Source organism: Ciona robusta, chromosome 10 (genome assembly GCF_009617815.1).
Source record: "Ciona robusta chromosome 10, ASM961781v2".
NCBI lineage: Eukaryota > Metazoa > Chordata > Ascidiacea > Phlebobranchia > Cionidae > Ciona > Ciona robusta.
The window spans coordinates 7837983-7855928 of NC_143244.1; the positions used below are offsets into that span (position 1 = coordinate 7837983).

General features: G+C 36.1%; 1 protein-coding gene across 2 annotated transcripts in view; it reads right to left on the minus strand.

Annotated features, from left to right (window-relative positions):
* Positions 1-17946, minus strand: part of LOC149730410 (uncharacterized) — a 93441-nt gene that overhangs the window by 6850 nt on the left and 68645 nt on the right. For both annotated transcript variants that reach the window (XM_089887363.1, XM_089887362.1), the window contains exons 131-164: positions 17701-17851; positions 17199-17318; positions 16913-17034; positions 16382-16571; positions 15813-16054; positions 15260-15433; positions 14753-14989; positions 14369-14528; positions 13841-14009; positions 13358-13482; positions 12723-12935; positions 12091-12341; positions 11457-11955; positions 11070-11243; positions 10390-10647; positions 9917-10093; positions 9490-9651; positions 9200-9361; positions 8576-8797; positions 8039-8215; positions 7592-7740; positions 7239-7339; positions 6599-6743; positions 6013-6218; positions 5662-5785; positions 5092-5335; positions 4592-4731; positions 4133-4224; positions 3763-3930; positions 2998-3133; positions 2181-2672; positions 1605-1875; positions 871-1335; positions 138-490 (exon numbers count right to left, since the gene is read on the minus strand). In XM_089887363.1, coding sequence (XP_089743489.1) covers positions 138-490; positions 871-1335; positions 1605-1875; positions 2181-2672; positions 2998-3133; positions 3763-3930; positions 4133-4224; positions 4592-4731; positions 5092-5335; positions 5662-5785; positions 6013-6218; positions 6599-6743; positions 7239-7339; positions 7592-7740; positions 8039-8215; positions 8576-8797; positions 9200-9361; positions 9490-9651; positions 9917-10093; positions 10390-10647; positions 11070-11243; positions 11457-11955; positions 12091-12341; positions 12723-12935; positions 13358-13482; positions 13841-14009; positions 14369-14528; positions 14753-14989; positions 15260-15433; positions 15813-16054; positions 16382-16571; positions 16913-17034; positions 17199-17318; positions 17701-17851 — 7071 coding nt within the window. The remainder of the gene's footprint in view (positions 1-137; positions 491-870; positions 1336-1604; positions 1876-2180; positions 2673-2997; positions 3134-3762; positions 3931-4132; positions 4225-4591; positions 4732-5091; positions 5336-5661; positions 5786-6012; positions 6219-6598; positions 6744-7238; positions 7340-7591; positions 7741-8038; positions 8216-8575; positions 8798-9199; positions 9362-9489; positions 9652-9916; positions 10094-10389; positions 10648-11069; positions 11244-11456; positions 11956-12090; positions 12342-12722; positions 12936-13357; positions 13483-13840; positions 14010-14368; positions 14529-14752; positions 14990-15259; positions 15434-15812; positions 16055-16381; positions 16572-16912; positions 17035-17198; positions 17319-17700; positions 17852-17946) is intronic.

Consider the following 17946-nt stretch of genomic DNA (forward strand, 5'->3'; position numbering starts at 1 on the left):
TGCAGATCAGCAAGCCCAGTTGATTTTTTTTCGGTTTTATAATTATATTAAAAGTTCTATGGCATACTAAAATTTTGGATTGTTATAACACTGATTTAAATATACCAATAATTACATAAATATTACAATAAAATTACCTGTCGCAAGTAGACTCCCAAATCTGTTGAGTTCACCAAAGAGAATTCGCCAGTTTTCGGCAAGGTGTAACTTAACCCATCATAAGTGATATATTCTCCAAAGCCATAAGCTGAAGCGGTGATTTGTTCCAAGCCATCCTTCACTTCAATCTCATAAGCGCTGCAGTCTTTGCCTGCATAGCCGTGCGCGCACCGTGTGCATGCAGGGGACTGTTGGTCATAGTTAACAGGGCACGAACACTTCCCATCCACTTGGTCGCAAACCCCAACACCACTACAAGGGCTGCGTGAAGTACCAGGGCATTGGTATTGACATGTTGAACCAAACCAACCATGGAAACATTCACATTCACCTGGAATTAAAATGGTTTTAAATAAAATGACTTTTTCTACTCTACGTGGTTAAAGTCCCAAAGCATGTCGGGATTTTTAGTTGACCAATACACCAAATAAAGTGCCCTTTAAACTTGCACGGTGAGGTAACTCAGTGTTATAACCGATGTCAAATTGCACAACATATGTGATGGTTTTACACACTTGTGTTGATTACCAGTTACCCTTTGTAACTTTGTGGGTGATTTTTTGTATAGCTGTCAATTTGGACAGCCCACTAGTGACCACTAGTTCAAGCTTCCCCAAGTTACACACATGTCAGTGACGGTTCCACACTTTCAGTTACAAATGGATTATTCCATCCACTGTCCAGCCAAAACTAACATAATAAAACACCCACCTTCTGCAATAGATTTTCCAGATAAACAACTTGAGGTTAATATTCTGCATTGTTGTGACAGTTCCATGTATTGTGGTGCTGTAGAACATAGTTGTAATGCAGGCCAAGTCTTCAAGCATAAAGTAGCTTGGCAGTATTCTGCATAGGCAGCTACAGCATATGAAGCATATGTGATGTCCCTGGTTCTTGCACAATCAGCCTTACAGCTTTGATAGAAATACAAAGCCACTGATGTTCCAATACTACCGCATGCACCACGCATAGCTTCACTGTAGATTAAGTCAGAGCAAACTTGGGCGTAGTTATTCAGTACGGTGTCATTCATTTGTGTAGTGGAGATAGTATCTTCTTGTAACCACTGCACATGGTTAACTGAACATAGCGTCCAGATAGGAGTTCTCCTTCCATAACCAAGCATATGCAAGTTATAGTTAGAAACCACATCATGCACCATGAGTCCTTGACCTGAGATAAATATTTGTAAAAATCAATGAATGCAACTTTTTATTTTACATACTAGAGAAACTTAAGAAGTTATGACACGAGTGTTTTTATTCACACCTTTAGTTTTTGGTAACAAGTTAGGCCCTACCATGTATGTGACTTTGTGTTATAATTTATGACTGAAGTATTGCTGACAATTTGGATAACCCATTAGTGACCACTGGGTTAGAGCAATTGCCTTTTAGTGTCTTGTCCAAACACACTCTCACAAATATTAAACAGAAACAAACCTTCAGTAAATTTCCATAAGTTTGCCAGATTTGGTTCAGAAATCTTAACAACTCTCCTCATATTGTTTCTAATCTCATCTCTGGTTAGCTCACTCTTCCATAAAGCAACTTGGTTGATCCAAATGCTCTCAGCAACTGAGGTCCTTGTAGGTAGCTCCCACTGGCCTAATGATATGAAACCACCAGGCTGGAACAAGTTTTCGTCCCCAATACCCGAGAATGTGAATCGTGAAACAAGACCAACTGAATCAGCATTGTCGAATGCTATGATCTGTAAAATAAAAATACAGTAAACATAATATAAGTTAAAACACAGGAGGTAAAGTGACTAAGTATTAAGGCGTTTTCAAATGCTATGATCTGTAATTAAGTAATAAAAGTTATTCCGATCACACTAGTTCTTGTGGTAAAAAAACACATAGGATTCTACAATATGGACTAATAAGACCTATCGCTTTTCCGAAGGTCTGTCACAAAGATATAGCCTAATTATGTCAATTTAACATTAAGTTGTTACTTCTACCTAAAAGAAAATTAAAGTTATTACAAATATCAACATGACTTTAAAATAAATACCTGCAGAAGTTTGTCATTTTTGTTCCAAGTCATAGCAACGCGATACCAAGAGTCCAAATATATTTTGAACGTAGTTTGATAATCAAATAACATATGTGCTGACTGTAGGCCGTTCTTGTTTGGCGAGTAGTATGTTGCTCTTAAGAAAGCTTGGTTGGTTGAATCTTCAACACATGCACGAAGTTTAAGGGAGATATCAGCGTCTCTGTTGTAAGATAGAACATCAAAACATCTCGACCCCGCTGTGGCTGTAATCTTCACGTCCATTTCGAGTGTTATGTCATAGTTAGAGAACGACCATATTGGTTGTGTTTTAATAATTGTTCCGCGGAAGAGGAGACAATATTGTGATTGTGATGATAATAACCCTCTATAAGCGATGCTACAAGTGTTATTGTTGAACAACAATCGGTCTCCCTCGATGGCCGATACTTTCCATGACTCAGCAAACTGACTCAGCATTTCTTCCTCTATTTCAGGAGTTGTAATTTCCTTGAAAAACAAAACAAAAATTTAAAAATTAATGTGGTTAAAAACAGAAATCACTAGAACAGTAAAAATTACTAAAGAACATTTATTTTTGCGGCTATTGTTGTATTCCCAATCTATGTCAAAAAATCTATAAATTTCAATTTTATCTAGACTTTGCACAAACTTTTTATAGCTTTAAATCATTAAACTTTGTCATAAAAATAATTAAAAGATGTAAAAGACCTAGTATTACTAAAAAAATACATTCAATATATAACATGAGTTTTAGTAATAGCATTATTAAAAAAGTAAAACAAAAATAAGTATTAGGTTAAAGTAATCCCACCATGCCATCTCTGGTGATGAAATCATTCCCAGTATGGTTGTTGCATAAACCAAGCAAACCAGATGCAGTGGAACACCAATCTTTTCTACTCCTGGCCACCAAGTTCATAAAACGACCAGTAATGGAGATCTCAAGACTGTGGGTAAAGTTAGGAATTAAATTTGTGATAATAATGACTTGATACTTTATAATGTAATCTCTTTAGCTTAAAATATTAAAATACAGAAAAATCGCCCAGAAAGTTACATTTGTGGTAACTTGTAAGCGGGCACGAGGTGTATAAAACAGAACACCTGTGTTATAACGAATGTTGTTGCCCCGCCATCGAGGATAAATAAGTTACATACGTGATAACTCGTAAGCGGGCATGAGGTGTATATAAAACAGAACACCCGTGTTTTATGACTGTCGTTGCCCCGCCATCGAGGATAAATAAGTTACATACGTGGTAACTCGTAAGCGGGCACGAGGTGTATGAAACAGAACACCTGTGTTGTAACGACTGTCGTTGCCCCGCCATGCTAGGATAAGTTACATATGTGGTAACTTGTAAGCGGGCACGAGGTGTATGAAACAGAACACCCGTGTTTTATGACTGTCGTTGCCCCGCCATGCTAGGATAAGTTACATTTGTGGTAACTTGTAATGGAGTATGAACCAGAACCCATGCTACATTGCTGTATCATTTATGAAAAATAAAAGATCTCCTTGTATGTTTTAAATAAGTTTGCCTACGAAGCACATGTCAATAAACATTCAACAAACCTGAATGGACTTGTAGAATTGGTTTGATTAGTTGTACCGACATCAAACACATATCGGCCCAACATTGGGTGACTGAGTGTATGATTCGCATCCAATATTCTTGTCATTCCAACATTAACATTTCCTCCATCAATGCAAACTAAACCATCCAAGTCTGTATCAGTGTATCTGGGAAAGAAAAGAAATGTAGAGTACATAAAATTTTGATTTATTTTTATTTCATTGCGTTCTATCGTGCTCTGAATCTCTGGCTACAAGTAAAAGTTGAAAACTCTCTTGTTTGTGGATTTTAATTTGTGGCTTTGGGTTTGTGACTTTAAATGTGTCGCTTATATTTTTGGCCACATTGAATCACAGAATTGTGACTTACCCAGCTTGTATCACCAAGGTAGATGAACCAACATTAATAGCGATCATTGAAACACAACTATGGCCCTCCTGGTCGCATGGAACCATTCGAATCTATTTAAAAAACAAGCAAAGATTGCATCTAAGTATCAAAGATTTTATCAGTAATATCATTTATTTATCATCACAGTGTAGGTCTGTCGGACGACCAGAGCTAACCACATGCATTCTATTGTAAATGGTGACTCCATACACTTCATGTCTGCCATTTTAAACAAGTATGTATACTAAAACTTCTTTTGTTTCAAATAAGTGACCACTGAGTCAGAGCAATTAAGATTAGATGTTTCCTCAAGGAAATATGCTTACTGCTACCATAATGGTAGCAGTAAGATTCGAACCCAGTATTATCAGGTTTCAAAAGCGAACGCCCAAACCATTACTATTTCAAGTGTTGGTAAGCCAATGCATTCACATTCACCTGTATAGATAAACCTGCAGACCTATGTAAAACATAATCTCCACTACCACGGAAGCTGAACAGGGATCCATCAAACGTACTGAAATGAGCGGCAGAATTTACAAGCCCAGTGTATATGGTTTTGGTTGCGTTTTTAATTCCTAAAATTTGTTAAAAATTTTTTAATTTTGGTAAGTTAAGATGTATGCACATTTTCCGTCTAACTGGATTAATAACATCCTATTAAATAAACTGCAATGGCTTAAAGTTTGTTGCCAGTGTTTAGGGTTAACCCTTGGCACATTTGTAATCAATGATTTGTGTTTGTTTATATGTTTTATCTGTTGTTTTTCTTTATTTCCATTCCTGTACATAAACTTATTATTTTAAAACAGATAAAATTGCATTTTTAACCAAAGTAAACAAAAATAATTTTCTAAAAAATAAAAACATAAAATAAGAATCCAGCTAACAAAAAGCAAGATATTTTTATGTTCAAATAACTTAAAATAAACACAAACCTTGGCTAGCAGCAACTGAGCAGTCACTTCCCATCCAGCCTTCTATACATTGCTCACAGTTTGTGTCGTTTCTAAACCTTTCCTTGCATTCACAGATACCAGTGCTTGATACACATGTACCATGCCCGTAACATGGATTTAATTCACCACCTGGGCAGATGTTTTGACACCTATTGCCCCAGTAACCAGGTAGACATGCGCAGTAACCTGGATCGTTTGCACCATCAGTGTATGGACCTGCAATCTGTGAAACCAATGCAAAAATGTTAAAGTATAGTAGTATTTATAATTAATTTATATTAATAGTTGGTCAATTAAACTTAAGAGTCAGGCAACTTGAAGAGATTAAATTTATATTCTATTACACACAAGTCTTGCGCACGCTCGAGTTATGGAACTTTGTGGGTTATTGTTTTTCTATATGGCTGACAATTTATAAATTATAAAATCCATTAGTGACCACTAGGTTGAAGCAATCACTAATAATATTCCTGAAATAAGGAGGATACAGTATATAAAAATGCTCACAAAACTACTACAAAGAGTTTTAAACAATTTCAAACCCCATACCTGTGTTGGCTTGATGTCGGTTGCGCATTCTGTTGTTGAATCATTCGAAGAAGCAACGTTGGGTGGGTTGTTGTTGTTGGGGTTGTTTAAAACCCATTTAATGATCTCATCATTGGAAGAAGTGCTGGAATATAAGAAGAAATTATATTATAAAAATATAATGTAACTTTTATTTGTCCTTGCAATTACTGTAGTGAAGATTAAAGAATGGAGAAAATAAAAAGACAAATGAAAAGGATATATCAGCAAAACGACAGTGGATTTTACACATAGCATACATACATTGCTATTTTAATAATTGCACCCATTAGTGCTGAAACATATAGTCTACATACATAGATTATATTATACCTTGTTTTAAATACATTATAATGTCTTCCAGGGTAAAATGTGACAACTTGTCTGAAGTTTTTCTGTGTTCTTGTTTCAGTATTAGTTTCAATGATGAAATGGTTGTCAGCACCATAGTCCACAGTCACAATATGTGAGTTGGAGTTCTCATATCCCCACCAAATATATTTCGCTTCTGATGTTACTTGTGTGCACGCCAGTAATGGCTGGTGATATAAATTTATTGATTCAATAACTTTTTATACGTGTGTTGAAATATAAGTATATTTAAAGTTATAAACTGATTTTTTAAGTAGTAAAAAGAGTTACACTGTAAGTTTCAAATCAGAACATTTTACTTAATTTTCTTTGTAAAGAAAATGCTATTGAAAATACCCGGAATACAGAAAACCTCTTCTGTAATTGGAGGGTAAAGGTATTTATTCAAAAGTTGTAAAAAACAGAACTTGCAAAAAGTTTTTCGGTACCTTAGTCTTTCTAAAGATGATTTTGTTTAGAAACTATAAACAATATTGTTTCATTTTGTAGAAATTATAAATAACAATGTTTAATTTCGTTTAGAAATGTAGGTTAGGTTTTTACCAACCTTGATCATATTTGTTCCTCCACTCCCTTCTTGTGGATGACGGTACTCTCCTCTACCAGCCATGCATTGAATACTGCAGTGACCATCACCTATGTAGTCTTGGTGGCAGGTTGTACAAGATGGCGCGTCCCATCCTCCCTGGCATCTGGTTTAATCAATGGCATTTATTTATAAGTGATAAATTATTTGTTAACTATGATTGAACAGAGTGTGTGTTAGAACTTGAAGGGGAAGGTGGGTTTGGGTAAACATGAATAACATATGTGTATGCACCAGTGGTTATGAATGGATAATATGTGAAACACCCATATTCAGCTGTTGACTTAAAATATTTGGGTTAAAGTATTTTGTTTAATAAACAGCACAGAAAAAAGATAAATATTTTTTACAAAGTTGCAGATGTTGCAACTCATAAATAAGCATAAAGTGCATGAAGCATAAAGCCACCATATATGGTGTAAAATTAATAATAATTCTGACTTGAGAAGAAAATGCAAAGTTATAACGTTGCCACGTTGGTGTTCTAAATTAAATGAAAACAGACATACATTAGCTTGTTTCTATATTACAATATCTCTATGTTTTCTATATTATATATGATATCAACACGTTTCTAATACCAGTATAAATATGAACTTACACATTACAAGTATCTCCACTCCACTTCCCATTGACACCATCATTATAACAGATACACTGAGTGTCGTTACTTTCCGCACCATAACCATGGAAACAAGGAACCTGAGAAGAAGTTTCAACAATGACCCATACATCTATTTATTGTTCAAAATATGTATTTTTACTTTACATTGTTTCATTTTTTTCAGGTTGTACACTTTTCTTACAATTACACCTTTATTTGTTTATAATAAATAAAGTCAAAGTAGTTAATTTATACTGTAATCTTCACTATCGTACCAAAAGAGATAAAAGTTAAGTTATGTCAATTCATCATGTCGCATATGTTATATATTTATAATAATGTCAATTCACCTCACAAGAGCTTGAATATCCAACCCTCCCACTGATGCATCTATCACAAAGTGATCCTGTGTATCGACTTCTACACCTTTCGCAAGCGTCTCCATCAAAACCATGGTCGCATACACATTGTGGGACGGAATCCAAAAGTGTGCAGGCACCTGTGGTATATATTTTTGATGAAATATAACAACAATATATAGATGATATTACAAAAACAATTCGAACACCAATTTAAAAACATTCAGCTTAAAAAATGGACACCTAACTACCAAGCAAGCTTTAAAGTAAATTTTACTTGGTTTATTTTTAAAACTCGCAGTATATATCTTGAATTCTATATCCTCTGGTTATGATGCAAGCAATTAAACAACTACGCAAAAATGCCAGACAAAATCTTTTCCAAATTTAAACTAAAAAAGATCCAAAAATATTACACATTTAATTATTTATTTTCACCTCTATTATTACAATATGGTTCTCCCGGACAAATAAGTTCCGAGCAGTCATTCCCTCCAAAACCAGGTGAACACACACAAACTGAACGCTCATTAATCCTTACACACGAGCCACGACCTGAACACATTTCTTCCCCACCAGGACAGTGGAGTTCACCACAAGTTTCACCCTTGTAACCTGGGTAGGAGAAATAACATGCTATAAAAGTGGGTGGGATGGATGATATTACAAAAAAATGACATTTTTTAGATGTTATTCTAAAAAATGTTTTAAAAGATAAAGTAAAAAATTGAAGGGTGGAGAGACACCTGGATATGCTATTTCCATGTTTTAACCAAGTAAAAACGTAATTTTGAAACTAAATTTTAACGTAATTTTGCAAACTATATTTTCCTAATAACAGTTCTATTTTATTCATTTTTTCAATGTTTTTTAACCGATATTTCAGTTCCCTATATGTTTAACTTTGTAATCTGGGTAGGATATCATGTTTAAAAAATCAATATTTTAAGTTTTAAAAAATAAATCAATACAAACCTTCTTGGCAGACACAGGTGTTCCCATTCTCACAAGTTCCCTTATTTGAGCAAGTGATATCACAAGCATCACCAGTGTAACAAACACTTGAGCAAACGCATGCTTCACTTTGTGGGGGGTCTTCATATCCATGTATACATGGTATGTTACATGAACCACCAATATAACCACCAGTGCAATTCACACACATAGGTTGGGCAAAGTTGATGGCGTCGCAATCACCTGGGATGTAATTAGTTTTAACATACATAAATAAATATAATTTACTTATCCTTAATGGGCAATGACAGTCGTTATGGTTATGGTAGTAAGTTTGTAATGATTAAGTGTTACATACTGAATTGGAGCAATTGTCCAAGACACACCAACCTATAACCCACAGCCACAAATACACACATTGCCACAATGGTAGCAGCACCAGGAATTAAACCTGGTACCCTTTGCTCAGGAGGAAAACACCCTATTCTGCTATACCACCAACAGACCACGTACATTTTGTGTTTGCTATAAATTGGATCAAAAGGGACAATTTTGACTTAAAGTTGTAAATTTTTCCCACAATGTTATTCTACTGTATTTATTCATATATATATATTGTTTTTCCACGATGGTTTTCTACCATACCTCTATTAAAGCAATCAGGTGCTCCAGGACAGTCAGGTGTCGAACAACCTGTCCCCTTCCAACCACTATAGCAATGGCAAGATTGCTCCAGGATGCTACAGTGGCCGTGGCCTGTACAATATTCAGCAATGCCAGGGCAGCCTTGCGTTTCACATTTGTCTCCTGTTGACATTTAAATATTTATTATTAATTTATAATCATGTTAAAATGTTTTAAGCAAAACATTTTTTTTTAATTTCTTTAACTTTTTCAAATTTTTTTTAACACATATTACTAAAGTCACTACTTACCCCACCAAGCCTCTTGGCAAGAACAAGCTCCTTCAACACAAGCTCCGTAACCAGAGCATTCTACATTACATGCAACCCCAGTATGACAGGAATCACACACACATACTCCATTTGAAGGGGTGCCAAACACACAAGCCTTCTCGCATGCGTCGCCAAACCAACCTAGAAGGTTCGTTATTATGTAAGGCAACGCTTCCTATATGTAAACTTTAAAACAGAATTCAAAGCTAGTAAACTTAGTAGTCTCAATGTTAGAGTTGTTGGTTTGAAATTGTGAACATTCAAGATTCTTTTTCTGTATGGCTGATAATTTGAACAACCTATTAGTAACCACTTGGTTGAAGCAATTGCCGTTAAGTGCCTTGCCCAAGAACACATACCCCCACAACAGTGTATCGACCTTTTACAAGAAGTAATTCCTACATACCTTCATCACAAAGTGTACAAGATGGTGGATCAGTTGTTGCATTACAAACAGACCTTCCATTACAATCAATCTCGCCAGGACAGTCGGGAACGTGACAACCCGATCCTTTCCAACCGTGGTCACACCAACACTCAAGGTTGATAAGGTTACAACTCCCTTTACCACTGCAAGGAACACCTGAAAAAATAATTAACAATTATTTAATTATAATTTATAATTCATTTATAATTGTCGTGTTCTAATACGTTGGTGTCATGTTCTAATGAGTTTGAAACTTGTAACATTAAGTGTTTTTAACAAAAAGTAAAAATTTAATTTGCTGCATTAAAGGGCCAAAATCTAAAACTTCTGAACAGCCTTGCTAAAGGTCTCACCCTTATATAAAATAAGTGTCATGTTTCTTCACAATACATTGCAGTGCTTTTAGGTCAAAATATTTTATCACATTTATATATATTTTATCAAAAACTCACCAATTCCAGGACAGCTCGGTTGGTCACAATACGCGCCCCAGTTTCCAGTATTTAGCCCATCATCATTTGTACAGTCACATGAGCCAGCTGTACAGTTACCATTCCCACCACACATAGTATCGCATGATACACCATGGTAGCATGCATCACATTGACAGAAACCACTATTCTTGGGAACTTCTTCCCCGAATGCACAAGGCACTTCACATGACGTTCCCATCCAACCATCGTTGCAGTTGCGACAGTAAGGAACAATAGCTGGAAAAACAAAGGTTTTTATCACAACTTTTGCAATAGTTGGTTTACATGCAGCGATGAGGTCAGAATAAAAAAGTTGTGTCGGCGAACGGGCGTGATGGTAACAATATAACTGTGCAGTTCAAGGAGATTATTTATCAAAGAATAAGCACATGCGATGCTTAGATAGATGTTCATCATCTCATTACAATTGTGACAGTATGTAACAATGGAAAAACAAGAAGCTGCAAAAATGCGCCGAATAAAACCCTTTTTCTATAATATAGTATATGTCCAATTACATAATATGTTTATTTATACTGTGTGTACCAATTTTGATATGTGCCCAATTTCACTTTGTCCATAAAATAATATGTGCCAAAACTCATTATATAAAAAATAACACTATGTGCTCAATAACATAAAACAAGAAATTAAATCACCATTTTTGAACGCTTGTAGTTGTGGATCACTTGGGAAGCATTCACCTCGTTGGTTACAATCATCCAAACACTTAGGTATGTGGCAACCTGTGCCCGTCCATCCAGGGTTACAGATGCATTTGCCGGTAGCAGACACACATTGGCCGTGTCCAGAACAATCAATCTCATTTACACCTAAGGGAAGTTGGTTCTTGCTTTAATTCCATATGTTTACCGACAATTTAATCTGCACAATTTCTATATGTGGATTATTTTAGGTGACCCATTTATCCTCACATGACGGGGCAATGACAGTCATTATAACACGGGTGTTGTGTTTCATACACCTTGTGCCTGCTTACAAGATACCACGTATGTAATTTTGTGGGTAATAATTTAAACGCTTACCTGGGCAACCTGGTTCTTCACAAAACTCTCCACGTCCTCCATCGAACCCACAAACACAAGTTCCTTCATCAGAGCAAGTACCGATGTTTGAACACAAGATGTTACAAGCATGACCACTATAGCATGGAGCGCATGAACAGTTCTGTGCAGTTTCATCAATGGTGCCGTTCGAACACGTATATTCGCATGCCAGACCATAGAACCCAGGGTCGCATTCACATACAGGGGGTAGGTTAAGAACGCTTATACCATCATCATTGTAAGGAAGAGGTGCTTGTACACACTCCCCATGTGAATTACAATCTGGATCTCCAGGACAATCAGGTACGTGACATCCAACTCCAGACCAACCCTCAGAACAAACACATTTCCCAGACGCAAGGTTACAATCTCCATGTCGTGTGCAATCTCTGTCATAACCTGGACAACCAGGGACGTCACAACTGTTGCCACGCCAACCATTGAATCCACAGTCACATATCCCATCTGAGCAGGTGCCCTGTAACAAAGTAAAACTGTATATTATTAATATAAACAGGTTAGAAAATAAACAGACATAACATTTTGCTGCCAAAAGAAGATCAAAAATGACAACGTACATATTAGACACTGAGTCTGTTTATTCAAACCATACCTGAAGGTTGCACAATAGATTGCAGTCACTCCCTGCATAGCAAGGATCACATTGACACCACCATGTTCCATTAAGCGATCTTTGGGCAGTTCCATGGTAGCAAGTTAGTTCACAACTATCACCCATGTATGGAGCATTGCATGCACAATATGGTTCCACGTATTGGTATAAGGTACTGGCAGATGTAGGAGCACCGTTTAACAATGATAATGGTGGTTGGCATACACCCCTACCAAGGCAATCTGGTGAACCTGCAAAAAGTAAAAAAAAATATTATCACATACTTATTTATGCGCAGTGAGCTGTGAAACTCAAAATGTCTTTTTATGCATCGTATCGATAGTTTCATTTACCCTATGCCTGCTTGCAAGTAATCAAGTATTAAACTTTGTGTGTGTTTTGGCTTTGGTTTCTATATTGGTGTATGGTTGACAATTTGGACAACTCATTAGTAACTATCAAGTTGGAGCAATAGCTGTTAAAAGTCTTTTTCAATGACAATTCTGCTCACAATACAAAATATACTTCCTCAATGTATGGCTGCCAACTTGGAATATTCTATAGTGATCACTGAGTTGGATCAATTTCCATTAAGTGTCCAAGGAAACACCTATACACAATACAGTACATACCTCCGCAATCGGGTACATGGCAAGCCACTCCCTTCCAGCCAGGGGAACATTCACATTCCATGCTTCCCAAGTTACAATCACCATGTCCAGAACAATCTAATGGCCATCCAGGACAGCCTGGTACCGAACATGTAGATCCTTTGTAACCAAGCTCATAGAAACAACGACAATATAGTTCGTTGGTTCCACTGTCTTGTTGGCATTCACCAAAACCTAAAAGTTGCATATGAGTTAAAATTTGTAGTTAATATTTAAAAAGTTATTACTACGGGATAATCACATATAAGTGTTCCTAGACAGTTTTTGCAAAAACCGAAACATTCAGCATAATTTAATTTAAAACTACAGCCACCCAATTTTTTGAACTACATTTTACAAAACTTTTTGTAAGGTTAAAATAAAATGCTGATCATAGAGTGACCCACTATTTTGATCATTAAGAGCTTGAAATGTCTTAGACTCTAACAATTAGTTCTAACCTGTTGGCACTAACCAAGACTTTTAACTGAATTATTTGCTGGCAATAAATTGTCAGCTATGTTTGTCAAGTACAATAATCAGAAAACAATTATAAACATATTTAAAGTTAGTTTGAATTAAATATAAATACAAATATTAGTTTTAAATGAATATACCTGAGCAAATAGAGTTGCACCCCACACCAGAGTAACAAGGATCACAAACACATCTCGTCCCGTCAACATTTGTCCCATTCACGCACGGCTGGTCGCAGAATTCACCTCCCCATTCAGCAGAACATCTGTAATAGATGGCATTGTTTTAAACTTATTAAACTTGTTATTGTTTTAAACTAATTTTAGTTGCACATGAGCTGTAGCACAGTGGGTCGAGTTCTTGTAAATTGGGGGGGAGGATAAGAGTTCCTTAACATCATTGTGGGTGTGCCTGCCTCAAAAAACTTAATGGTAATTGATCCAACCACTAATGAGTTCCCTAACTGTCAGCCATAGATTAAACAATCACCCAGAAAGTTACATACGTGGTAACTTGTAAATGGACACAAGGTGTATGAAACCACCAAATATTGTAAGAAATGGGAAACTGTACTATAAGTGTTATATTGCCATGTCATGCCAGGATAAATGTGTTGAACTCACCTGCACTGCCTTGGTATAGTATCCATACACTCCCCATGGTTATTACATTCATCAGGGCAAGATGGCGTACCACAATCTTCACCTGTCCATCCAGGGAAACATTCACATACACTGCTGGTAGCAGAACACATACCATTGCCATTACATGAACCATCTAACCCTGGGCAACCTGCAGAGATATTTTATTATTTTATAAAGTTTTTTTTAGAAATTTGTGCAATTGATTTTAAATTTAAAAAATATTAAATTTCTAAAAAATGTAAAGCGACAATTAAAGACAAAAAATTATGGCCAAGAGTTAAATCTGTAAATATAAGCCAACAATTAAAGTGGTAAAGGCTAAATATTATTATCTAAACTTCATCGTCCCTAACTGCTAAGGTTTAATTATCTTGTTTAAACTGTCAGCTTACAGTTCCAAACTTCCAGATTTGAAATTTTCACTTTAGAATGTTGGGATAGAAAAAAGATTGAAACAAATGTTTGATATGATAGAATTACAAATGATGTTCATAAAATATTTCTCACCTTGATATTCGCATTTCTCTCCAACCCAAGCATCACCTGCTCTATTATCACACACACAAACATCTAAGTCAGCATCACAATGGCCATTGTTTGAACATTCAATGTCACAATCAAGTCCAGAGTAACATGGATGGCAGATGCAGGATTCTCCATTACTTGACTGTGGAATATAAAGTTACCATCACTTGTATTGTAAAGCTGACAACTTGAGCAACCCATAAGGGACCACTGCTTTTTTCGTTAAGCGTCTTGGCCAAAAACACACATGCCTACAATAGTGGTGCCATCAAGATACATTTGAGGTATTGGGCAAACATTGACTTAAATTCTAAAGCTTCTGGTATTTCTATACAGAACAGAAAGCCATAATGTCAAGCCACATACCACTGTTCCATTGACGCAGCGGATTCCACAAGCAGGGCCATACCAGCCGTCCAAACAATCCACACAGTGAGGTATAGTGACCAACCGAACAACCATTTGCCCAATGTCCAATTGGTCAGGCATACTGAGATAGTATGGCTCAGTTGAACATACACCATTTCCATTACAGTTGGGTTCACCAGGACAATCTGGATCAGAACAACCAGGGCCAGAATAACCTTCATCACACGTACATATCTAAACGAGTAAAATGATGTTTATCAACTTAATTTGTAATTGAAACAGTTTTAATATTACTGTAAACATAAAAAAGGGAAAATAAAAAGAATATTTTTTAATATGTTTTGTAAACTAGTATACAAGGAATAAAACGCATGTAATATAAACTTGAATTTGTTAGTAACCACAAAATAATTTTATATAACCAAGTATTTTTATTCGGTTGGCTTTAAATCGAGAGCCTTGAACTGAGAGAAAATTAAACCTCGAACTAAAATTCAGTTTTACCTGTTGTTCTGGATTGCAAGACCCATGGCCTGAACAGGAGACACCAACACCTGGGCATCCTGTCACTTCACATTTCTCACCCCAGTATCCAGCATTACACACGCAAGCATTGTCATTATTGGAGCATCGGCCGTTGCCTGAACACTCGGAGTTACATCCAACCCCAGCATAACACTGTAGAAAATAAAGCTGTATGATGATAAACAGTAAACACCTATTCATCCTTTATTGCGGGGTTATATAGTTACGATACTGTGTTGTTTAGCACCATATGCTGTTGTCTACTACAACTTGTGTTTGCGTAGACGTTGCCATAAATGTGTTTATGTTTTAGCTTAAAAATCATGGTAAATTAAAACAGGAAAAGAGACAAGTTCTTACAACGAGAGATAATTTCTAAAGAAATAGAAACACTTTAAACCACGCTACTTATAAATGTGTTTTACAGTATTATTTAAACAGCAAATATGTTTTCGAAACTTAAACTTTTAAGCAAAGGGCTTTATACCTGAGATAAATTATTTACAATAAAAAGCAGCTACACGTGACCCACCTGATGACATGTACATTCACCACTGTTAGCTACAACTTGACTTCCATTAACACAAGGTTCATTACAACCATCACCCATCCACCCAGATGAACAATCAACACAACGAGGTGGGTCATAGTTGACTCCATCACAAATACCCCGCCCCTCACAGTCAGGTTCACCAGGACAGTCAGTACGTTCACATCCAATACCTATCCATCCAGGTCTGCAGGTGCATTCAGATGTAGCGCTGTTGCAAGCACCTTATACGAAGAAAAAGATAGTGAATGTAAGAATAATCTAATAAACAGTATGTATAATTCAATTTGTTAGAAAGCGTTTCTGTTAAACACAAAATAGAGTAAAACTGAGTTGCAATTAATTAAAATAAATATAAATGTAAAGCAAATGTAAAGTGTTAAAGTAATATAAAGCTACAAATATAAAGGTTTTTCAGCAAATTAATTTTCATACTGATTTTGCATTCCCATTAATAGCACTATTATCAGGGTAAATAATTTTATTTTATAACCTTATAAATTGGATATTACAAACAGTTTTGCCAGAACCGTCATAATTCTCTTTACTACCTTTTCCAGAGCAATCCAAATTGTTCAACCCAGGACAGCCAGGTATATCACATAAACTTCCCTTCCAACCACTTTCATAATCACACTGGCAAGCGCCATCAACAATATGACCATGACCGGAGCATTCAGAATTACAACCAACTCCAGCCCAGCCAGGTTCACAGACACAGATGCCGCTGTTGGCTGGCTCCTGTTATAAATTACATGAAACTATGTGAAAAATTTATTATAATGAATTATCATATGAAACAATGTGAAATAATATTGTCCATAAAGCATAGACATATCTAAGCTTTTAAGATGATTTTAAAACTGGTAGCTCAAAAAAACCCAAAAGTTTATTAACTTCAATTCAATGGATAATACTCTGCTGTCTTTTACTTTAGAGAAGCAGTGTGACAACTTTACTCAAGCTTGCCAACATCCCGGTGTTGGAGTAATGTTTCACTTATTGTGAGCCCACTTTTCTTCAACTTCTAGACCTTCATGTTTTAACAACAAACCTGTGTCCCATGCAAACAAACAACAAACCTGTGTTCCATGCAAACATGGAGATCCACAATCGATTCCCATCCAATCAGAGTGACAATTGACACATACAGGTGGATCAACAGAAGAGTTACAACTTCCACGATTGTAACAGTCAGGGTCACCTGGTAAGATTGACATGTTTATAATGTGTGGGTGAAAAAAACATTTAATTAAATAAAAAAATTAAAGAATTAATAAATTAAAGAAAGCGGCCATTGTTTTTTTAAATTTAATTTCTGCATAGTATGAGATAATGTAAGTCATTAAGCCGATCCTCTTACATTACCTGGGCAATCAGGATACTGGCAACCAATACCCCGCCACCCTGGATCACATGTACATTCAGCTTCAGCGGAATCACAATCTCCATGACCAGAGCAATCAAGACCGTTAATACCAGGACAACCTGTGAAATAATGGTGTATGAATGTAACTTATATACCATCGCATAGTGAGGTGACAACATTCGCTATAACACAGGTGTTCGGTTTCTTACACCTCATGCCCACTTTCGAGCTATCACGTATGTTACTTATTTATCCTCGCGTGGTGGGGCAACGACAGTACTACAACACAGGTGTTTTGTTTAATGCACCTCAAGAGTTAGGTAGTGGCTGGTCGTAAAAGATTATTAGGGATTTGTTCAGGAAGATGTTGTTTAACCGTTAAAAAAATTGCAAATACCCTACTTTAAACATTTATTATTAAATTGTTGTTATTAAATTCACATGGCACCATATAATCTTATACCACTTATATATCTTATACCACTTATATAGCGAACTTACCAGGAATGTCACAAAGTTCTCCTTTAAATCCAAGTTCAAATGTACATACACAGACGCCATCAACTATGTGTCCGTTACCAGAACATTCAGAATTACAACCAACGCCCGCCCATCCAGGTTCGCACGCACAGTTCCCACTGTTTGGTGGATCCTGTTAAACACATAAAACGATAAATAAAATCCAAATGTTTTGTAAAAATAGGCAACTAATCTGTGATGCAACAACTTCATGTAAACACAAATGTA